Source organism: Crocodylus siamensis, chromosome 5, assembly GCF_052110815.1.
Source record: "Crocodylus siamensis isolate JL-2025a chromosome 5, ASM5211081v1, whole genome shotgun sequence".
In the NCBI taxonomy this organism is placed as follows: Eukaryota; Metazoa; Chordata; order Crocodylia; family Crocodylidae; genus Crocodylus; species Crocodylus siamensis.
The window spans coordinates 47317715-47342477 of NC_143399.1; the positions used below are offsets into that span (position 1 = coordinate 47317715).

Consider the following 24763-nt stretch of genomic DNA (forward strand, 5'->3'; position numbering starts at 1 on the left):
GTTTTTGTTCAGTTTTATAATAAATGTATTTTAAAGGAATTATTTTCCATTTCACATTATGTAACATACTTTGGTTCTGTGAAATTTTACCTAAAAAGTCACAAAAAATAAAATTTAATTTATAATCCAGGTCAGGACACTGTTCTCTTCCCTCATCCTCAAAGATTTAATTAAAAATGTAACATGACCAAGAGACGAATGTTTATCCTACTGTTGTAATTATAGCATCAATGCCTGCTTAGAACTGCCTGATACATTCTCTAAACTTTTCTTAAGACCGACATGCAGCATTTTAAAGGTTGGTTTTGCCTGATAAACAGCTTTTCAAACAGTCTCTGTTCTTTTGGTCTAATTACTAGCCAGCGTGAAAATGCAGCTAAATGAAAGATATTCTGGTAGCAAGAGAAAGCATGGACTTACCTGACAAATAGTCGCCCAGACTCTCCTTTTGCTTTTTTGAAAGAGAAAGAATATTAGTGAGTGTTTGCTGTGGATTCTAGTAGTATAATTATTTTTTACTTTTAGCTGAGATGATTAAATCTTAAGTTTTAAAAATTATCAAGTAGCAGTCATTATCAAACTAGCATTTTTAATTTGTAATTACACAGCACTGTTTTTGTGCTTGTTTGATGCATGTGGAAGATCTGCATCTCTGAGGTTGCTAGAGGTATTCTAATTCTGTTTTCTTGGCATTCAGAGAAATATAATAACAAATTTTGCCAGAAAAAAATCAGCTACAGTGAAATGACTGATTGTTTCCTACAAGTCTTAAAGTAGTAACGAAAATTTAAGCTTTTGGACTCTAAGGCTGAAGGACAAAACTTGCCACGTTGCTTTTGCTAATGCAGTTGTCATCTGGTTATCAAAGCTGAGTCTGGGTTTTTTTTTAAGTGCATTTTTGACAGTTGAGTCAGAGAGAGTAAGCAAATAGATCCATGTTGACTGCAGTTTGGATTTTACATTCTGCATATTTAATTACACTGTAACTTTGCTAATACTCTTGATTTCTTTTTCTTTCACAGGATTCTGTGCAAGAGAGTGTGATTACACGAGACATTCATCGCACATTTCCAGCACATGATTATTTCAAAGATACCGAGGGAGACGGGCAGGAATCATTATACAAGATCTGTAAGGTACAGAGAAATCTCAAGCTACAAAAAAAAGTGTTTTTGTATGTGGGATGGGGGGGGGGTGTCTGGGGAGGGAGACAGCAGAGGGGATTGCATGGTTTCCTGTTATTTTGTTTCTCTCTGGTAATTTTGACCTGATTCAGTTCACCAGTCAGTAGGATCTTAAAAACTTTAGTTGAATTACACATGTAATTTTAGTGTTCTCTCAGGATAAGGCCTATCAAGTAGACATTGTAATGGGATATTCTGTATTGTCCAACGTGTGACTGGGAATTGAATGACCTCAGGTCAGTTTTGTTGATGGGCCATAAGGTTTCACAAGTCTGTTACAGCAGTGGCCCAGGACTGCTGCTGGCTCTCTTGTGGAAAGTTTCCAGGGCAGTAGAACTCCAGAGCTAGTTCTGCAGTAACCATATAGTAAAAAGCCTCCCTGCAGCAGTGGCACTAAGGTATAGGATATCTGACTTCCACAGATACCATTATTTAGTGCTTTTCGCTTATAGCTTTCAAAGCACCCAGTGAAGGAGGGAAAATATCATTACCTCCATTTTACAGAAGGGGAGACTATTGCACTATGTGAAGGGACTTGATTTTGGGTATACAGTAGGCCTGTGCAAAGCAACTAGTATTCGATTCGGATTCAGATTTGGCTGATATGGGGGACAGTGATTCGATTCAGTGATTCAAATCACTGTCCTGGATCAATTCGGCCAAATCTGATTCAGAGATTCACCCACCGTCGAATTGGCCATATCTCTGAATCGGCCCCATGCCCCGCCCGCTCTCTGGCTGTCCTGCCTGCTCTACTAGCTCCCAGCTCTTTAAAAAAACAACAAAAACAAAAAACCCATTCACCAGCTGTTGCCAGGTGGGGGGACAATCCCTGCTGCCCCCCACTGCCCCATGCTGCATGGGGGTCTCTGCCACAAGGCCCCAGAAGTCCTGAGGCTGCAGCTGATAAGTCAGGGCTTCGTGTTTTTTTTTTAAAGTCCCAGCAGCTGGGGGGCAGGGCAGCTATGGGGGGGCTGGGAGAGTGGGCAGAGGTTGCTCAGGGGGGCTGAGGGAGCAGGCAGGGGATGTGGCCTGACAGGGGTCCCCCCATGGTCCCCTCCTGCCTCCTCCAGCTCCCCTGCCCCCTACTTAGTCTAGGTCCAGCTCCCTGCTACAGCAAGCCGGGACTGCCCAAATTGCCCAAGCTCTCCGAATCTTTTCCGAATTGATTCAGAGAGCTTCAAATCAATTCGACCTTTTAATTGGTCCCCTGATTCGATTCAGATTTGGAGATTTGGCCACCAAATTGAGCTGAATCTCCTCTGAATCAAATCAGCACCTGAAGCTTCACACAGCCCTAGTATACAAGTAGTTCTGCCATATGGAGACATGCAGAAAGTATGACACCACAACTAGGTGTGTTGTTATAGTGCCATAATTTTCTATAATTACCTTTTGGCAGTATGGATTATTTTAACAAGTCTGTTGAATTATTAGTTACACTGAGTTATATCACATCAAATAGCTTCTCAATGTATACATCCTACTGTGAACTGAAATACTTCCCCTCAGGTAGAATTGGTTACTAGCTGTTCTGTGACTTTCAACATGTAATTTGAGCTGATATGCAATTAAAACTTTCTGTAATCCAAAATACCTTGTAAAAGGGACTTTACTTTCCTTCCCTCTGTCCTTGTTTTTCTTGCATTCCCTAAACAGGGTTACTTCCCTGACCCATTTCCATGTTTTCAAGTCCCTAAGCTTAGTAACACAACTGTGTTTCCACTGCCAAAGAGAGATCCTTTAGGCAGCTCTTCATTCTTTGACAGTAGAGAAAAACAGGCCTGGATTGGATGGGTACCTGCATAAATAATGGATTCATTTACTGGAAGGCCTATATAGGGGGAGTATAGAGGATGTGCAGTTCTTCCGTGGGTTCAGCAGGAGAATTCCATCTCTCTAAATATAACATCTCTCATGGAGTCCTTTATTGTGATGGAGTCAGAAGCCATGTAAGAGAGGAAAACGAGGACCTTGACTGCAAGAGGGTGGGAGTAGTTGTAAACTTACACATTATTCTTTCTACACAGAATAAATAATGTATAAGTACCTTAAGCACAGTCTCTGCTATTCTGCTTCTCTCTTACTGGTGCTCTGTCTTCTTTCATTCCATTACTAGGTGAAAGTGAGAGAATTGTCTGTAATATCGCAGAAAAGACAGAAGCGTGTGTAAATATTGTTCTGTATTGGAGAAAAATGTAGGGATATTATTCATATCATTAATGATGCGAAAATATCCTTCATTCCAACAACTACCTACATAGTTGTTAAACAGTAGCTAGTAACATTGCCCCAAGATTCAAAAGCTGTGTCTAGAGACTGTTTGGATTCCACAGGCCTAAAACACCTGGGGATTCAGTGGCTGGGTTCCTGATAGTAAGTTGGTGAGTGAACAGCAGGGGGTTCTCAGCCAGATGCTGTCTTGCTCCTGGGTTATTTTTTCTTCTAGTAAGAATTTTTGGAGATATTCTTGCTAGTAGAAATGAATGTCTGTATGCATCCAGTGGCAATGACCTTTTTCCCCACTTTTGAAGAATGCCAGAGACATCTAGAACATTACCCTCTCTTCCATTAAATGGGGCATTGCTCATAGGGATCCTTTCTCTATTGGTCTAGAGGAAGGTTTTGGACCTGCTAGAAGAAATCTGATTTTGAATCCTTTGCCCTGTTTTTCTGTCAGGAACAAGAGTGTTGGTGAGGCCCTGTGAGTAGTTGATAGATGCTTTCCAAGTCTTGGCCATCCTAGAGAAGGTTTGTCTGTTCCAGTAGTGAGTTTCTATCATGCCCTACTGACTTTGTGCTTCTTGTGCTGGAGGTAGTATGCAAAATGATGTGGACATCAGGGCTAGGGACAGATATTCAAAAAGCCTGACCAGTTTGCAACTGTCCAAACGTGCCCTCTGTACTAAGAAATGCAGGCCCATGCCTGCAGTGACTCAAGCTAGATGCCAGGGATGGTGGTGCTAGAGCAGCCCTCCCTTTCTTTCCACATTGCTGAGCTGGGGGGGGGGGGCATGGCCAGACCCCGGTACAACACTCTGATTAGGGAGGGGTATAAACTCCCACCCTACCTGCACCATCCCAGGCTTTTCCCCACTTGCTTCTCAAGGGGCAGGAGTGTTGCCAGACCCTAACCCTCAGGTAGCTCTCTGAGGCAAAGGGGCCATGTGCAGTGCATGCATCTGTTGATGATCCTGAGCTTTTCAATCTCCCTCTCCCTGTTTCATCATACTGTCTGCAAACCTTACAGGGGAGGGAGCTGATAGCACAGCATTTATCAGCCCATCAACAAAACAAAAGCCTCCCTCATTAGTTCAAGCTCTTCTTAAACAGCTTTTTCCAAGGAAGGAACAGAGAGACATTACCAGGTGACCTGTTGATTAGCTCCAAAAAGCCCTAAGCTGACACAGTTCTGTCTGCCTGTTCCAGTGAAGTTGGAGACACACAGACATCTCTCAGCATTAGCTAGCATACCACATGCCTAGGGTCTGTGGGGGTGGGGTCCGTGCTATGGGAGATGGGAGGGAGGGAAGGGGGAATTCCTGCTTGAGCAGCGAGAGGGAGGTGCCTGCAGTCTCCACTGAAGCTCTTGCTAGGAAGCAGAGGGGTGGGGCCAGCCCTGTTCTCTGGAGCCAGACAGCCCAGCTGAGGGCTGCAAAGCATTTGGGATGTTGGGGGACTCTGGTTTAACTTAAACCAGGAAGGGGTCTGGGACAGACATTGCATAAACCAGTTTGACCCAAACCACTTAATTCTTCATAGATTTCATAGACATTAGGGCTGGAAGGGACCTCGGGAGATCATCGAGTCCAGCCCCCTGCCCAAAGGGCAGGAAGTCAGCTGGGGTCATAGGATCCCAGCAAGATAAGCATCCAGTTTACTCTTGAAGGTGTTCAATGTAGGTGCTTGAACCACCTCCGCTGGCAGACTGTTCCAGACCTTGGGGGCTCGGACAGTAAAGAAATTCTTCCTTATGTCCAGCCTGAAACGGTCTTGCAGGAGTTTGTGACCATTCGACCTCGTCATCCCTTGGGGCGCTCTGGTGAACAGATGTTCCCCCAGATCCTGGTGGTCACCCCTAATAAACTTATAGGTGGCCATCAGATCACCCCTGAGCCTGTGCTTTTCCAGGCTAAAGAGTCCCATGGCTCTCAGCCTGTCATCGTAAGATCTGTTTTCCTGACCTCTGATCATGCGCGTGGCTCTTCTCTGGACTCTCTCAAGCTTCTCCACATGCTTTTTGAATTGTGGAGCCCAAAACTGGACGCAGTACTCCAGCTGCAGCCTCACCAAGGCCGAGTACAAGGGGAGAATGACGTCCCAGGATTTGCTCGAGAAGCATCTATGGATGCAAGCCAGCGTTTTGGTCGCTTTACTAGCCGCAGCATCACATTGCAGGCTCATGTTCATCTTGTGGTCAATGGTGACCCCCAAGTCTCTTTCTTCTGTAGTGCTATCCAACGTAGCACTGCCGAGCCTATAAGGATGCTGCAGGTTTTTCCTCCCAAAGTGGAGAACCTTGCATTTTTCGGTGTTAAACACCATCAGGTTCTTGTCCGCCCATTTGCTGAGCTTGTCCAGGTCAGCCTGGATCACCCGCCTATCTTCTGGCGTGGATGCTTTGCCCCAAAGTTTGGTGTCATCGGCGAACTTGGCCAGTCCACTCCTGACTCCAATGTCCACATTGTTAATGAAGATGTTGAACAGTATGGGTCCCAGGACAGAGCCTTGATGGACCCCACTGGTCACAGGGCACCACGATGAGTGACTGCCATCAATCACAACCCTCTTGGTCCGACCACGAAGCCAATTTCCCAGCCAGCGGATCGTGGTGGAGCCAAGGCCACAACTGGGCAGTTTGGCCAAGAGGTGATCATGGGATACCAGATCAAAAGCTTTTTTGAAGTCAAGATATATGACATCAATCTCTTCTCCCTTGTCCAGGTGATAGGTCACCTGGTCATAGAAGGAAATGAGATTGGTCAAACAAGACCTACCCGCAACAAACCCGTGCTGGCTATCCCTTAGAATGTTAGCCTGGGCCAGTCCCTCAAGGATGGCCTCCTTAATAAACTTTTCTAAGATCTTCCCCAGGATAGAAGTCAGGCTAATGGGCCTGTAGTTAGCCGGATCCACTCTCCTCCCTTTCTTGAAGATCGGCACCACATTAGCCTTCTTCCAGTCTTCTGGCAGAACATTCTGATACTACATTCCACCCAGTTTAACTTAAACCAGTTTTAGCAATTTTGAAACTTGTTTCTGTGCACTGAGCTTATGTTCTGTTACAGGTTTAAGCCAGTTTCTGATCACTTAAACCAGTTTATGCGTAATATCAGTCCCTAGCCCAGTGCATTAGTTGCATTCATTTATGTTTTCATGTTGTTCTCCCCACTTGTAAGTACTATAGACATAAGTTAAAAGAAACCAAAAAGCTCAAAACTAACATAATATCGCATCTTTGAGAGTTGGGACCTTAAGGATGAGTCTTCTGAGCCTGTGTCTAACCTGACCAAGTTTTGTCAAATGGTACAAGAAACTATACGTTAGAAAAAAGGCTTATACGTTAAAAAAAAAAGATTTGTATAGGCTAACAAACTTGCTTATGATAGATGCGATTTCATTAAAAGAAATAATACTGAACGCAGTGGCATGGCAGTCTTATATTCTGATCTTTTAACAGAGATACTGTGTACTCCCGCTGCTCTCCTAGCGTGAATATGTGAGACATTTGAAGAATGCTGCTATTTAATAGGGCCAGGAAAGGTCTGTTTTCTGCAGTGGGAGGATAGAAAGCTGGAGGAGAGAGAGTTTCTCTGTGACCCAGTGAAATGAGAAATGATCAGAGCTGTCAGATAAGAAAGAAGGCTGTTAAAAGCTCACTGCCATGTTTTAATGGGTCTGTCAGTTTTAGTTTCTTCTCTTCATCTTTTCTTTAGACCAGGAGAAAATCAAGAATGCTCAAAGCTTTTTCTGTTGTAGAACATTTTTGTGATGAAGTTGAGTATCTAAAAATGAACTTGTGAGGCTGACTGGTGACGATGAGTGAAAAGAAAAGAACTAGCAGGTACAAACTCTGAATTTGAGACTGTTGGGTGCTTCAGATTGTTTGATCTCACATAGATCAAATGGATTCTGACAAGATTTTTTTCTTGTATTCTGTCTTTTGTAAAGAATATGAAAATTCAAGCTGTTTTTGAAGAGTTCATTCTCTGTGCCACAATGCATAATGGAATAGTACTGGTGACCTCCTTCCATGCTTACATGTGTAGTTAACAGCACCATGCTACAGGGAATCGAAGCACTTGGCAGAAATAGACCTCTGTAGTGTTTGGATTGGAGTGCCTACAGTACACAGTTTAATTTGAGACATTGTTTTTTCTCATTTTCTTGTTACAGTAGCTCCTATTTGATGGAGAAACAACTGCTGTGACTTTAATAGGAGGAACTGAATAAGTTGCAGGGAAATCAATATCCCAGTTTATCTAGGTTAATAATCTTATTGCACAACGAACACAAGTAAATGCAGTACCTGTCTGTTTTTGCAAATAGGATTTTGTTTATTTCAAACACTTGTGTCAGTGTTTCCTTTAATAAGAGACACTGCAGGAGGGTCACCAGAACTTGTATCATGGGATAGTTCAGTACTGGATACTCTGTTCCTTTCTGCTTATTTAGTTGGTAGCTTTTGTCTGAACCTATTGCACTTTTCAAAATAGGGATAAAATATTCATGAGAAAAATCAGTGTGACAGGTGGTTTACTGTGACGAAGCCTCTCACTGCAGCAATTGTTCATGTGTCTGTCTGTCTGGTTGTGCCCAGCATGGGAGAAGAAATACAAGCTATTTTTCTAGAAGAAACTAATACCAGTGGTGCCCACCATGCATTCTTCTGGACTTTCTTACTTTAGGAGATAGCAGTGTTGAAATGCTGAACAATGTCGTTGTTGCTTTTTTGCTGTCGTGGTTTATAACTTTTGTATGCCAAGCTTGATTGATTACTCTTGGCTCACCCTTCAGTGTGGCAAAACTACTCCTTTATTCTGTTCAGTCACTTCTTTGTCCTTCAGTTTCTTCCCTGATTTGTTCCATCGCAGCATCTTCATATTTAGATGCTCACCTTATCTTTACATATACTTAACCCTCCTTTCCCTACATAATCCCTACAAATTTTACAGCTTGGGAAATGTCTACCTCATTTCTATTACTAGTTAGTCAATGAGCAAGTCTGTCTCACTCCTACAGCAATTTTTTGCCAGCCTCAGGAGAAGCTTGGAAACATGAAAAAGTATCAGTTTAGAGAATGTTTTTTATCTATTTATAGTTTTTTTACTGCAGGGCTGTAAAGCAGCTTTGTAAATATTGCTTTCTTGTTTCAAGACAAGGATTTTTTCTAATGTTATCTTGTCCTCTTAAATTTACATATTAATAAGGTTCCCTCTTTGTACATCTGTGCTCAGCCAGGAAGCAGTAATGCTGTTCTCACATATGGAATTTCTTCTGAGACTTCAGTGAAAAGGTCAGGTTTGTGAAACTGGTTGAAAGAGATTAAGTGATTTATTATGTTAGGAGGCCTGTCTGAAGAGACTGTAACGATTTCTTCTCTCTCTTGGCCGTGGACTGTAATTACAGCCTTTCTGGAGGAGTACTGTATGAAACTTCAGTGCTTCATAATGAATACTTTAAAAAATGGATAAAAGGATTCAACAAACTTAGTTTCTGTATAAGTGTGTATAATATAGTGCAGCCAGGAGGTCTTCATATGGTAGTAGGAATACTGTTACTCAGAAAATATCCTGGACAAACAATTAGTTGCACCATTGACTTGGATGCAAAGCTATATATAATTATATAGAATCATAGAAATGTAGGGTTGAAAGGAATATCTGGAGGTCATCTAGTCCAACCCCCTGCCTAAAGTAGGATCATCCTTATCCGAACCATCTCAAACAAATCCTTGTCGAATCTATTGCTAAAGCTGTGCAGTCAACCCAATCAAATAACCCCAGGCATAGTATCCTAACCTGCCACAAGTAAATCAGGAAGAGAATAGCAGGGGGACAAAATATAGTTTGTTAATATAACAAACCCCACATGAGATAAATAACTGTCAGAAGAGCGGTCCATAGCCAAGCTCAGGTATAACATTGGAAGAGTCATTGCCTGGGAACTGAAATGTTTGAGCTAGTGGACTAAAGCTGTTTCTTGCAACCAGATCAGGAGAGCAATAACCAGATTATTGCTGTGGGATAGAGAAGAACAATTGGAGAAAAGGAGAGAGATGAATTATTCAAGGTCCAGAAGAAGACTGTTCATAAAAGGGAGAGCCAGATGAAAACCATACAATTCCTACTTTAACATGGCTTTAGATAGGAACCTGCCTGTAAGTAAATGGCAAAGAGCACAGTCTCAGATATGTTAGTTTTGTAACAAAAAATAGAAAGTTGGTTCAAACTCATCATATGGAAGGGTGAATCATCACAGTGTCATTAACTCAATCTACCTCTGTTGGGCTTGTTTCTTTTATCACATCTTGTGAGCATATTCCTTTGACCCTTATCAGTTTGGTACCGGCACAAAAATAATAAAAAGTCAAGAAAAGTTATAATAGTCCTTAAAGCCTACATTTGACTTCTGGTCTGTCTTCTTTCTCTTTGGGTCAAATAGAACTTGGATACACTATGTAGCCAGTGAATTTGCTCTGCTACTGAAGACCTTTTCAGGCAAGAAAGATACCTGTACCCAGCTTTGATGAAACTCCATCTATGACTTTTACCAGAAGAAGAATAGCTTTGTTATGCAGCTGAACTGGTAAAAAGAGGAGGAATGTGGGAGCTCTGGCAAAAAATGCAAGTGACTTTCCTGAGAAGAAACTATAGAAAGATATTAGAATCTGCTTGGTTATACTTTAGTGTGACTGAGTCACTGTGCAAGTTGGCAACGTGACTGTAATTTGACATTTCATAGTTAGCATATTGCAGTTTTGTGGGTTCCAAGTACACTGAAACCTGGAGAGACAGCTGAGCTGTCATGTCTAAATTGATTTTCTTGATTGTGAAGGAAAAATGACCAAAGCCCAAGTCATTTTGAAGTTGGAGATGTATTTCTTACCCTGCTTTTTAGTGTTAGTGATATCCCCCACAGTAGCAGAAACACAAACATATAAGGGTTTAAATTTAGGTTAGAAGCCTTTGGTTCAGTTCAACTTTGAAATGTATTCATTTGTAATTTTTATGCCTACATATTTGGTTAAGGATTTGGGTCTCAGCTGAATTCCTTTAGTGACTTTTCTAAAAACACTTCTATTCAACTGCAGAGTCAGCATTCATCAGCTTGGGTAAGCAGACTGCTCACATCAGTGGCATTATTTTAGGAAGCTGTGTTGCTTCCAAAGGATTCATTTTCTGTTGATGGTAGTAATAACTGGAAAATCCCTCACCAGTTCTAGAAGACTGATAGCTGTTATAAAGAGGATACTGATCCTGTAGGTGAGGCTTAGCTTCTGTGTTTAGGTATTGAGTTGAACAAAGTGGATTGTAAGTCTTCACTCAGTAGGCTATTTAAAAGTCAGTGTTTAAATTTAAATATCCTATCTTATTATGTGGGTAGAGGAATCTTACTCTTCACTGAGGAATGCAAGCAAATACTTCTGATAGCAGTGAAGAAAGAATACTGGTATAAAGGTTTGCTAAATTGTCTCTGGTTGGTATGAGACAAATTGTGTTTCAACTAATCATAGGACCATGATTTTGTCTTAAGAGGACTTGTGGGGGATGGGGAACATGGGTGCTCCTAAAAGGAGTACTGTCTTGAAACATACGTCCCAGATTCCCTTGTTAGTTGTGTAGTGGTATGAGAGATTTTGTAGTTCTGTGGTTTTTAACATTTTTTCATTTGTGGACCTCTAAAGATTTTTGAATGGAAGCACAGACCCCTTTGGAAGTTTCAGATGGATGTGTGGACCCCTTTGAATTGTAAGCGTGGACATTCACATTCTTTTGATTGATCGTAGTCACCTTTCATTGATCCCTTAGACAGGCTGTGGACCTCAGAGGTCTGTGGACCATGAGTTGAAAACTACTGCCTTAGTAGATGGTAAATTGATTGATTAAACCAGGTAGTTATGTTCAGCAAAGCAAAATTTTACAAGTTAAATATGGTTTGAAATATCCTTCAAAATTACAATTGTTTGGGGAAAAAGCCATCAGTTTCTGTAGCAACTAAGAGTTCATTTAAAACATAAATCTCTAGATGCCGTAACTGTGGCTCTGGAGGATGGCAGCCAAGGTCCTTGTTCACTGTGCATTAGTACTCAGGCTAGCAAGTTGTCAGTAGGTTGTACAAGTTCTTGCTAAATGTGTCTGCTGTTTCTTTAATTAATCTCTAAACATTACAGGTTTTTTTCATTTCTTCCATATTGTTTATGTGTGCCATGGGCCTCTAGCAGCATGTTCCAAGAGCACCAGAATTTTAAAAAGGATTAGTAATTTCTCTGAACAATAAGAACGCCCACAGTTAACATTAGCTAGCATAAGAATATTAAAAGGATGTAAACTCATATGGGCATGTCATTTCATAATTGTTCATTTTGTGATTTCTTGCACTTTCTTTGGAAGCATCTGTTACTGGCTACTGCTGAAGACAAGGTTCTGAAGTAGATGAAATATTAGTCAGATTTGTTATGAAAAATTGTGTCCCTATCTACAATATATTTTTTTCATTAAAGAACCTGATTGTCAAGTGGGAATATTTACCAAAACAATGCTTTCTTGTTCTTGTACTGGAAACTTACTAATTAATTGAAAATAATACACAGTTGTTTTAAAACATCTTTGAACTATTTAGCTTTTATTTTAAACAAATTATCAACTGTTATGTTAATAGGTTTCACAACCAACAGAAGCCTATACAGTGTAAGTCACCTGTTGTTAGTTGTATGTTATGCCTGGAAATAAAGTTTGAAGTAAAATAGTAACAGTATTTTTTCTTTGAAGTACTAAAAATGAATTAAGTTAAAAAACTGAAAATAAATTACAGTTTTTCTTTGGGTATTCACTGCTGAAAGTAACAGCCTTTTAAATGACAGATGTGAAACAAAGATGAAGTACTAAATAACAAAGATTAAGCATACACAAACTCACAGACCAGTGTGAACTCATGGGGAAAAAAAAGGGTCCCTTTTTTACCTTGTCTTAGTTGATGCTTCAGTTTTTTAAAACAGTTCTGGCAGTAGTAAGACCTGGTCAGATCCCATATTAACATTAATTAAAACATGTTATTTATTGATCAGAGCTTGAAGCTAATTAGGAGATTTTTTTTTTTTTTTTTTAAGTAAACTGTTAGCAAACCTAGCCTCCCTTTAAGAAAATGGTGACTTGGGCTGTGCACTTACAAATTTTTCCTGTTTACTAATCTTTGTAGCTAGAACTAACTAAACTTGAATCCAGGTTGCAGTTTTGGTCATAAGTTTGCCTACGTGAATGTTTCTTTATCTAACTGTTGTGGTTAATTTCCTTAAATTTACCCTGATTATATTGAAGAATAGATTTGGCCTGTTTGCTCTAGTCTGGCTACTCCTGTGCTATAGTAGGTTAGCATAGTAATTATAAGCCACAGCCTAGTATTTTGTGAAGGGTACCTGTGAATGCATTAGGAAATATGGATTCATGAGTTTTCCTGGATAGTATATCTTTTAAGAAAGATATACTGGGCTCCTTTTAAGAAAAAATTAAATGAATAGTATTTATAGAAACTCTTTTTCTTTATGAATTGGTACTATAAAGAAGACTCCACAGCTACTTCCTCCTTGTGCCAGTCAGTGGTATAGAAGAGGATGTTTTAGCGGCAGTGTGGGATTTACCATTGACAGTTATTTCAGTATTACATTTTCACTGAAAAGGGCTCACTGACCAAAAGTTGAAGGGAGGTTAGATTTGCAGATAAAAGCAGGTAAAACTAAGTAAATCATTGATGTATAACTGTAGTAAGCTGAGGACTTCATTAGATAGTATCTGAAGTATGCTCTCTGTTTACAAAAGCTATGCACCTCTGATTTAGTCAGTTTCTAAAGCTGCATCCACATGGGTATGTTTTGTGGTGCCTCAAAGGCTTTTCAGGCACTGCAAAACACACTCTGTACACGTGATGTGGTTCTTTGTGCTGCATATTTGCAACACAGTGCCAAAGATAGATACCAGGAAATCCCGGTATTTAAAAAAAAAAAAAAGTACAGAAAAAGTGGAGCAGCACATGTGACAGCAGTGTGTGCCACCCAAAACTGGAGCCTGACTGGCCAGAGCCATACTCCAGCTGCTGGGCAGGCTCTATGCACCCAGATCACTGCTGCTGGAGCCCTGGGAGGCCACCAGGACCTCACCCGGGTGCTGGCCCCAGCCTCCTCTATCCTACCAGGAGTATTTTTCCATGTACTAACCTCACGTGCAGGGGCATGTGTTGAGGCAGAAATCATAAGCACATATTTGTGCTGCTGTTTTTTCCCCCACGGCAACCGCATGCCCCTGCTCATGGGGATGTGGCCTAAAGGTGCAAATTTACTCTGCCATCTGCCTGACTTCAGACTAACTTCCTGTCTTAATTAGGCATGGCAGTTTCACATACATGCCTTGCTTTGTACTTTGTAGATGGGGGTAAGGAGGCTCTGGAAAAGGAATAGGTCATACAGATTTTTTTGTGAGAAAAAGACTTGTAATAATTCTCCTGAGGCTAAGAGTGCCATTTTTGGTACACAGATATGAAAAGGTTTGCCTAAAAGCTTCCAATCTTAGATGCAGCTGCAATAATAAATACCTTTATGTATAAGGATGCTTTTCAAAAAGCTGTTCAAGTAAACTCTCTTACCCATTCCCAATCTATCCATACTATCAGCAAAGTAGGACTTGCAGCCTTGTCTTATTTGAGATTTAGGCCCCACAGACATTAATGTAAAGGCACAATGGGAGTTGATGCACGATCCCAACAATGATGCTTTCTGCCATGCCACCCATTCATGACATAAAGTACAATTGTGGGATCAAGCATCAGATCCCATCATGCCATATTGCAGATGCAGGGGGAGCCTGTGCAAAGTTGGATCTCTGTGCTTCTCTGATGGGGAGCCCAATTAGCTGATTGGAGCTCCCAGCTTCAGGAGAGTACCATGCACTCTTGCAGCTGGGAGCCCTGGTCACCTGACTGGAGCTCCCAGCTTCTGGAGCACACAGGAGTCTTGAGGGACCACACAGTATATTAAAGGCATGGTAGGAACCCACAACAAGGAGGGAGAGGAGGATTCACGCAGTCAACCAAAGACTGTGGCGCTGGTGTCATCAGGAAGGTTTGGCTTCCATGACCACAGCCCGCTCTTTGGCAAGAGAGGCAGCGAGCTGCTGGGAAGAGATGGCCTCCACCTCTCTCCCCTGGGGCGGAGGCTCTTCTCAGCCAGGCTGGCTGACCTGCTCCACTGGGCTTTAAACTAAGCCCGCTGGGGGATGGGGAGACTATTGCCACTGCTGGCCTGCAGAGCGGCCCTTGCAAAGCCAGCGGACCAAGGCACTTAAGGGAGCCCACCCCTGCCCCAGCCCTGGCACAATCTGTGGGCAAGGCAAGAGCCCCCAAGGGCACACTTGCCTGCCTGTACACTAATGCCAGGAGCCTGGGCAACAAGCAGGACGAGCTCGTCCTCCTGCTCAGTGCAAAGAAATACGATGTCATTGGGCTAACGGAGACCTGGTGGGACTCCACCCATGACTGGACCACGGGGATAGAGGGCTATACCCTGTACAGGAGGGATCGTGTTGACAAAAGGGGCAGGGGTGTAGCTCTCTATGTCAAGGAAAGCTACATGTCCCTGCAAGCTGATGTTGACCACCGGCATGGACAGCTAGAGACCCTCTGGGTAAAAATTCGTGGGGAATACGGCACAGGGGACACAACGGTGGGAGTCTACTACAGCCCTCCCACTCAAAGTCCTGAGCTTGACCAGGAGTTCGCCCGGGAACTGACTGAGGCCGCTTGCTCCAGGACCTTGGTTGTCATGGGTGACTTCAATTACCCGGACATCTTGTGGGAAGATCACTCAGCTAAATCTGAGCGGGCGCAAAGCTTTCTCTCGTGCATGGATGACCTCTACCTGACTCAAGAAGTCTATGGGCCAACGAGAGGCAAAGCGCTGCTTGACCTGGTACTAGCTACGGGGGACGACCTAATCGGTGACCTAGTGATCGATGGGAAGCTGGGTGACAGCAACCACGAGCTGATCACCTTCACCATCCACCGTAAAGCTGGCAAGTCAGTCAGCAACACAGAAGTCCTTGACTTCAGAAAAGCTGACTTTGACAAGCTCAAGAGGCTAGTCAGTCAGGCCCTCAGGGACCATGACCCCAGGGAGATGGGAGTTCAAGAAGAGTGGTTGCTTCTCAAGGAAGCGATCCTCAATGCACAAGCTAAATCTATCCCAACAAGGAGGAAAGGCAGCAAGAAGGCACAGCAGCCCCCCTGGCTCTCCAGGGACTTAGTGGACCTCCTGTGGCTAAAAAGGAAAGCCTGCAAAGGATGGAGGACGGGATTCACCTCCAAGGAGGATTACTCCGCGCTGGTCCAGTCCTGCAGGGACCAAAACAGGAAAGCCAAGGCTGCAACTGAACTCCAACTAGCTTCAGGCATCGAGGACAACAAAAAGTCCTTTTTCAGATATGTGGGGAGCCGGAGGAAAAGCAAGGGCAACGTTGGACCCCTGCTAAACCAGATGGGGCAACTGACGCCCAGGAAAAAGCCAACCTATTAAATAGGTACTTTGCGTCAGTCTTTCATCAGTCACACGGGATGCCCATGCCTGCTATGGGACAGGGAAATCTGGGTGGGGGGATCCCCTGCCCTCCATCAATGCTGACCTCGTGAAGGAACACCTTGAGAAGCTGGATACCTTCAAGTCAGCCGGCCCTGACAATCTGCACCCCAGGGTACTCAAGGAGCTGGCGAGCGTCATAGCCCAGCCCCTGGCACGGATCTTTGAAGACTCCTGGCGCTCTGGTGTAGTGCCCGAAGACTGGAAGAAGGCCAGTGTGGTGCCGATCTTCAAGAAAGGGAGGAGAGTGGATCCGGCTAACTACAGGCCCATTAGCCTGACTTCTATCCTGGGGAAGATCTTAGAAAAGTTTATTAAGGAGGCCATCCTTGAGGGACTGGCCCAGGCTAACATTATAAGGGACGGCCAGCATGGGTTTGTTGCGGGTAGGTCTTGTTTGACCAATCTCATTTCCTTCTATGACCAGGTGACCTATCACCTGGACAAGGGAGAAGAGATTGATGTCATATATCTTGACTTCAAAAAAGCTTTTGATCTGGTATCCCATGATCACCTCTTGGCCAAACTGCCCAGTTGTGGCCTTGACTCCACCACGATCCGCTGGCTGGGAAATTGGCTTCGTGGTCAGACCCAAAGGGTTGTTATTGATGGCAGTCACTCATCGTGGTGCCCTGTGACCAGTGGGGTCCATCAAGACCTTGGACCCATACTGTTCAACATCTTCATTAACAATGTGGACACTGGAGTCAGGAGTGGACTGGCCAAGTTCGCCGATGACACCAAACTTTGGGGCAAAGCATCCACGCCAGAGGACAGGCGGGTGATCCAGGCTGACCTGGACAAGCTCAGCAAATGGGCAGACGAGAACCTGATGGTGTTTAACACCGAAAAATGCAAGGTTCTTCACCTTGGGAGGAAAAATCTGCAGCATCCTTATAGGCTCGGCAGTGCTACATTGGTTAGCACTACAGAAGAAAGAGACTTGGGGGTCATCACTGACCACAAGATGAACATGAGTCTGCAATGCAATGCTGCGGCTAGTAAAGCGACCAAAACGCTGGCTTGCATCCATAGATGCTTCTCGAGCAAATCCTGGGACGTCATTCTCCCCTTGTACTCGGCCTTGGTGAGGCTGCAGCTGGAGTACTGCGTCCAGTTTTGGGCTCCACAATTCAAAAAGCATGTGGAGAAGCTTGAGAGAGTCCAGAGGAGAGCCACGCGCATGATCAGAGGTCAGGAAAACAGATCTTACGATGACAGGCTGAGAGCCATGGGACTCTTTAGCCTGGAAAAGCGTAGGCTCAGGGGTGATCTGATGGCCACCTATAAATTTATCAAGGGTGACCACCAGGATCTGGGGGAACGTTTGTTCACCAGAGCGCCCCGAGGGATGATGAGGTCGAACGGTCACAAACTCCTGCAAGACCGTTTCAGGCTGGACATAAGGAAGAATTTCTTTACTGTCCAAGCCCCCAAGGTCTGGAACAGTCTGCCAGCGGAGATGGTTCAAGCACCTACATTGAACACCTTCAAGAGTAAACTGGATGCTTATCTTGCTGGGATCCTATGACCCCAGCTGACTTCCTGCCCTTTGGGCAGGGGGCTGGACTCGATGATCTCCCGAGGTCCCTTCCAGCCCTAATGTCTATGAAATCTATGAAACAAAGTTATTACCAGGGCTCCTGGTTTTCTCTGTTCGAAAATTGCAAATTCTCTGATTAAAAAGCCCAAAGTCTGGGATTAAAATGAAACACCGCTATAGATATACAGATATCAATTGAACTCAATGTGTTATTGATATATTTACAACTTTAAAGCAGTTTAGAAGCCTACCAGTGCCTCAGTCACAATGATAAAATAAATTCTAAGTAGCTATACATTTTGGTATTTCATTTTGGGTTTTTTGTCATGGAAAATCAGAGCTTCTCTTGGCCCCTTAGCTCACCAGGATGCAGGTCCAGGCCCCTCACTCCCCTGCCATAGCCCCTGAGCCTCTGGTGCGCCTCAGTCCCCACCCACAGCCCCCCTGACTCTGGTGGTGTCCCTTACTCCCCACCCACAGTCCCTGCCTGCAATAGGCCTGCCGGAGGGAGCCCCAGACTCCCAGGGCTATGGGACCAGGGATTTGGGTCCACAGCCCTCTGCCTCCCACAACAGCCCCTACACCCTGGCTGCTGCCCGTGGGAGGTGGTGGCTGCTGCTGTGGTGGAGCACAGAGCTCTGCTCCTCCTCCCCCAACAGGCACCATTGCTGGAGCAGAGACTATGGCAGGAGCAGGCAGGGACTGCCTGCTGTGGGCTAGGGTGGAGGGGGCACATGCCCCCCAGATTTGTGTGTGGGGTGGGTGTGGGCTGCAGGTTCTGGGCTCCCTGCCCTACTGCCTTCTCCCAGTGGGTGGGACCTGGCACAGCAGGGCAGATCAGGACCCAGGTGGGAAATCTCATTGCTGCTGCTGAGAGCTACATGCTGCAAGGTAGTGCAGGGCATGCAGCAGCAAGGAGTTTCCCCACCTGGCCCTGTTCTGCCCTGTTACACTAGGTCCCACCTGCTGGGCTGCAGAGGCTATGCATTTTAACATTGGGCCCCAAACCCCATGCACTGGCTCAGCTGAGCAGCAGCCCCAGCCCTGCCCAGCTCACTCCTTTCATCTTTCACTACAGGGGCCTGAATTCCTCCCCCCTAACAGACTTACCAGCAGGAGCTGCTCTCCAGGCTCCCTGGCAACCCTGTGCCTGTGTGAGCACATGCATATACAGCCCCTGCCTGACTGCCCTTTTTCTGCTCCCCCCAGGCCCTTGCAGACTGGAACTCTGCCAGTCTGCAGAGAGCTCTTTGCAGAAGTGCAAAATCCATGTGTTTCTCCATTAAAATAAAACATCTGCATTTTTCTCAGTTAAAAGGGGAAATCCACATTTTTCTCTCTTTTTTTCCTGTGGGAAATGGAAAACCCATATCCCTGGTTATTACATGTATTTTGTATAATTCCTGCAGCATATTCTTCATTTTATCACATCATCAGTTGAATGAATGTGTGGGTAAGATGGTATTAACCAATGAAGTATAACATGTGTCAGTGATTTCAGAAATGGAAAATTCCAGATAGGTTTCCTCATTCCAGCTACTCTCTTAGTGGAACAGTCCTTTGATAAAATTAAGAGCAGATTTTCATTCATGTTACTTGTCCTTGGTTTCAAAGCCCTTGGTTTGACAGCCCTTGTCTGTACCTCTGACCTGGTTTCTGGGTATTTTGCCACATCCTAGCTTGGTTATTCTTCTTTCTTAGGTGTTTCCCTTCTTCAGTCAGCTTCAAGATGCTGCTTAAACTTTGAAAGCTCTCCTTAAACTTATTTACCAGATTTTAACATTTCCTGCCTCTTCAAAAAAATAGAATCAGATCTATCATCTGAAAGAAGAATCAACATTTATTTAAAAATGGGAGTAATCATTAGCAGGTGGTCTTCCCGTACTAAAGAGTTATGGGATGATGCCATAAGGCACCTGGCTAGGGTCTTATGACTCCTCCCACCCCCAGTGCTCATTCCTGCCCATGGCGGGGCGTCGGACGCGATGATCTGTCTAGGTCCCTTCCCACTCATTGATTCTATGATATCACTGATGTTCTTCCTCTTTCCTTCTAACCCGCTAATGCTACTTCTTTGCCTATGATCTTTGCTATTTGTGTTGTGTTACATTTAGACTTATTTATTGGCATAGACGACTCATAGAGGGGGCACAGAGGGACATGTGCCTGCAGACAGTCGCCACCCGCCTCCCCCTCCCCGTCTGCCAGCATCTGTAGGTGGTTGCTGCTCGTGGCTGGCAGTGGCATCTGCGGGTGGTCCCTGCTTGCCACCCCGCTCCCCCATCGCCAGTGTTTGCGGGCACTCCCCACTCGCTGCCGCCTACAAATGGTGCCCCCCCTAGTCTCAGGAGGCACCAGTTTTTTGTGTTCATTGGGGTTTAGACTGCTAAATTATTTTATGGAGAATTTCTGGATGTTCAAAAGATAATATCTCCTATGGGGAAAATATGTTTTAAAAAAAACATTCTGCTGAAGCAAAGTGTAAAAATTTAACAGGCAATTGGAAACAGATGGAGAGAATTTCTCAGAAGCCTGTTATATTATTCTTGTGTTTAGCCTGTGCATTTATCTCTGTAGTAGAGATCGTTCCAGTGCAGAAAGCAATGTCTCGCTTAACATAAAGACATGATGAAAATGTGTATACGGAATCATGTTGAAATAATGTGTTCCAATTGTTTCGAAGATGCAGTCGCATAGTCACAGCAATGTTTGGAACACTGGTCAGACACTCGGCTGACTGATGCAGAAATAGATAGTGCTATAATAAAACCATTATTGCTTGCTTCAAGTGTGCCCTCAGGAATAGAGACAAGATGGAACTTCATGCAAATTGTATCACCAGGTTGCATGTGGGATCCAGTTGCTCAAAACATGTCTGTAAGGTGTATTGACAGAGAGCTTGCTTCTCCGTGGAATAAGAGGGCTCGATAGGAATCTGGCTTCAGTTGTCTGATTCAGAGATGTCCCAGTTAAAGCTGTGTAGCAGGGCAGCGTTAACAGTTTCAGGACCCTTACATGGGTGGAGAAAGGGTTAAACAGAAGCAAAGACACTTCCGTTGTATAAAAATATATATTTTAAAATACAATTCAGTATGATTCACTTGCAATGCTGAAATATTGATAACTGCTTAAAAATACAAGCATGATTTTTAAACGAGGCACAATTAGTTTCATTTGCTGTATCGGGACTCAGCTTTTCCATGCTTGAGAAAATGTTATCTTAAGTCTCACTTCTGTAGTGCTCCTAGAAAATCTCAGTGGAATTATCATCCTGTTTTGTACTGTATTATTTATATTTAAGCATGCTAGGGGAAGGGAAAGCTGTTTCTTGTGAAAATTTTGTTATAAAACTATCCTTAGTGGTTTTCTTATAAATGCCCCCAGGTCATTTTAAAAATAAAATCATGTAAAGGTTTTGGTTTTTCTTTTTCTTTCTTTCTTTTTTTTTAAGAATATCAGTTTTGTGCTGGTGTAGTACCATTTGCTTCAGAGGAATCAATACTTAATCAAGTAAAAGGAGAATCAGGCCCAATATTTTTATGGAGTTAAAATAAAACAAACCTTTGTAAATACAGAATGTGAATAGTGATATATATGTAGTTTATGTGCACATTAAACCTATATAACAGTGGTTATAATTCCACTCTCTTCAGTACCAAGGTCTATGATATAAGATGTCATTGCATTAGTTGTACTGCATTATGACAGCATCCTTGGATTTTAAATATTCAATAAAGTACTTGCATTTATTTTTTCTAGGCATATTCTGTCTATGATGAAGAGATTGGCTATTGTCAGGGACAGTCCTTCCTTGCTGCTGTGCTGCTGCTGCATGTGAGTAAATTATAAAAATGAAAGCTCTGACATAATGAAGTCAAACTAGCTTTAAAAATTCTGGGTCTGTAGCTTGCTGTCTGTCAAATATTTCCCAGTGCTCATTTTTCTGTGTTCATTTTTGCTTCCCTGTTGAATCCTTTTTACTCAGTGACAAAGAGAGAGCGTGCATATGGTTTATTCCTTTATGAATGTGTAGTTCATCTATCAAGTAGGACTCCATTAAGTCAGGAGTTAGCTACATTTTGTAATAACTGAAGCAAATATAGTTTGTAGTTTAGTTTTATTTATTTGATGATTAAAGGTTCCTGTTTTGAATGATTTTTTGTGGCAAATCATGGATTTCTTTGATATTTATTTATTTCTTAACTTGATTCTCACCTAGAGAGACTCCTATTTAAGTTGCTGAGAGTTTGTTTTTTTCAGAGGCACCCAAGAGAATTATAAGTCTCATTGACATTAGTGATATATTTTGCTCCTTCCTAGTGGACACATTCGAAAATCTTCTCTTGAATGAAAATTGAAGAGGGACCTTAGAAGTTGATCCTCTCATTGAAAAACGTACTTAATATGCAAGTTGGGCAATTTATATCATCATATTTCTCTTCCAAGACCCTAAAACAGTTGAAACATAAGATACGTTTACAGGCTTCTTGGCAAATACACTGATAAATCAGTAGTTAAGTGACAGGGATATTGTGAAAAACATGTTTTAAAAAACAGTTGCCAGCTTGCATATTTTTATTACCAGGTTTTTGTTCTGGACTTCATATTAATAACTATCAGAATTTATTTCCCTTTAGAGCATGCTGCTTTATGTGACCTCTGAAGATTTATCCATCGTGTATATACAGTCTGTGAGAAATGAAATAAGGCATCTAAAAGCAAAATTCAGCCTATTTCAGGCATAAGTTTTAGTTCGTAAAGGCATTTGTGACTTTTTGAAGACCTAAAAAGCATCACGCCCAGTAGGAGAATTGGCTGGTTATGTATGACAGAGAAGGTTAAAGTAGAAAGTTGGTCACATTAAAACCATTCCAAATAATTCAAAATCAAACCAGTCGATTAGATGTTTTACAAGACAGTCCTTATCCAAAGGTAAACGTTTATAAGTTTGCCCCCAATAAAGCAACCCACTTTACAGTAACCCAGGTATTTAAAAGTGAATAAAGTTTCTCAGAGTCCAAATATGTAATAATTTTTTTGTTTCCCGTAATTTTTAAATTGTAATTGTTTAGTGTTATTGGTCCCATTGTAGCTAAGAATTGCCTTCCAGTGTTGAGAGTTTGGGGTAAAATTAGGAAGATATTCCCATGTACCTGTGGAATACAAAATTGAAGTTTATACCTATTATAATATATCTGTCATATTCTGGATTCATGATAGGAAATTAAATTGAAATGGTTGGCAGGGAAGGAAGCACCTCTCTTTGACATAGTTTGGATTAAACAGGAGAGCTAGTTTTTCCTCCTTGCATTGAACTTTGTAGTTTTCACCAAAGCCGTCAATAATGTGCCCTTTTATTTCTCAAGCTTTACATTAAGACATTAACAATATTTGATGCTTTCCTTTAAATCCAAGTCCTGGAGTCATGAATATGAAAGAATCTAAATTTTCTTTAAAAAAATAGAAAATTTCTTGCTATCATGTGGTTTCAAAAACAAAACCACCTAAAGAGGTAAATTTGAAAGGTTTAAAAACCAGAAAGCAAATATACAAAAAAAAAAAAAAATTGCATGATTTTTGGAGACTGACTTAAGATTTTAGACTCTTGATGTTGCTAATACTGGGCAACTATATCCACTGTAAATGTGGTGTTAATGGCATCTACCCGTAGACACCCTAACAGTAAACTCCCTCTTTCTCTCCCTTCTCCATAGGTGTGGGAAGGGATTAAAAGTGTGCATGTACATGAGCATGCCAGGAGTATGTGTGTGTAAGCATCAGTTGTCATATTCATTGTAAATACTTTCCTTATTAGTCTGTGTACAAGTAAAATGCATTGCTTTATTGAAAATAGCTCCCAAATCCCCAAATTCTTCATGTGAGATAAAGCTATTCATTTCTCTTGTTCAGTTTGTCTGCAGCTATTATCTAGTTTTGATAGGGATTAATCTTTCCAAAAAAAATTCTGGTGAGCCATCTGAGATATGTAGCAGCTTTTTATAGCTAACCATAGTCTATTCAGGCAGGTAGTAGCTGAGCTGGCATTTCTTATGGTTAACCAGCTACTCTAATGTAAACTCACTGAAAAGAAAAGATTCAACACCAGTTATAGGCCTGAAGACAGGGCACAATCTTAGTCTTTGTGTTAAAATGTGAAACTCTGGAAGTCAAAAAGAAAAGACTGAAATTCTCTTTGAAGAAAAATATCCAGCTTTTATCCACAGTTGACATTTGCTGAGAGAGAGTCTAGAAATAATAAAAGGTTAAGACTTGCCACTCTGATATTCAAAAGTAGTTTGTTTTCATTGGTACCTATTTGGTGTCTACAAAAATAACATAATTTTATGATTTGAGGCCTGATTTAGATTTGCAGTGGCATCTGCTCATGTGTATCTTGTTATGATACTCCCTTTTCCCAGAGGGCTGATAACCAGCCAGCACAGCTCCAGAAATGAGGGCAGCTTGCTTTACTGCATCTCCCTGGTGGGACTTTGGTAGAGTCACAGCAAAGCTTAAAGCTTTTGTTAACATTTGGAGGTTCAGCCAAGATGTTGCAGTGAGGAAATGGAAGTCCTAACGCTAAAAGATACTCATTCCTTATGAGATCTCAGAAGGAGTCACATCTTTACAGGGACACATTCATTGTTTTCTCCCTTACCATGTGACCAGTCAGTGCATCTGGAACTTGGATGTCCTTTTCCCCTTTTAAGTTTTTTTCTCTATGTGGTCTTGGGGGGTTGTAGTGGATCTGCCATTGGGGTGGCAAAGTCACCCCCTAGTAGCCATTTGGATTTCTGCCTGGCTTGCCTCTCAGGGTCTCTCCCTGTTATCTCACCTGCCATGCTTTGATGCTATAATTGGACAGGGAGGCTGCCCCTAGAGGGCAGAGGGTTTTCGTTTCAGGTCCTAGGTCCTTGTTTGGGTTGAGACCCCTCTGGCCTTGGCCCATGTTACTCTGACTGGGCCCCTTTACCTGAGGTCCACAGTCCAGGACCCTAGGTTCCCAAGACCCAGCTCCAGCATTGCTTTTCGTGGGCTGCAGGCTCCTCAGCTCTGGTCTTTTTTGTCCAATACTACAGTCCTTTTGCTGACAGTGCTTCTACCCTTTGAAGAGTTTAGTACCTGGGATGCCCTGGCACCCTTCTCAGTGGGCTTCTCCTCCCCTCCAGCCACAATCCAGTCCTCCAGTCCAACTTC

At 42.8% G+C, this 24763-nt stretch overlaps 1 protein-coding gene across 2 annotated transcripts in view; it reads left to right on the top strand.

Moving 5' to 3' along the window:
- The window catches only part of RABGAP1L (RAB GTPase activating protein 1 like), a 480584-nt gene that overhangs the window by 285661 nt on the left and 170160 nt on the right, over positions 1-24763 (top strand). For both annotated transcript variants that reach the window (XM_090046904.1, XM_090046905.1), the window contains exons 14-15: positions 1023-1136; positions 21326-21400. In XM_090046904.1, coding sequence (XP_089903030.1) covers positions 1023-1136; positions 21326-21400 — 189 coding nt within the window. The remainder of the gene's footprint in view (positions 1-1022; positions 1137-21325; positions 21401-24763) is intronic.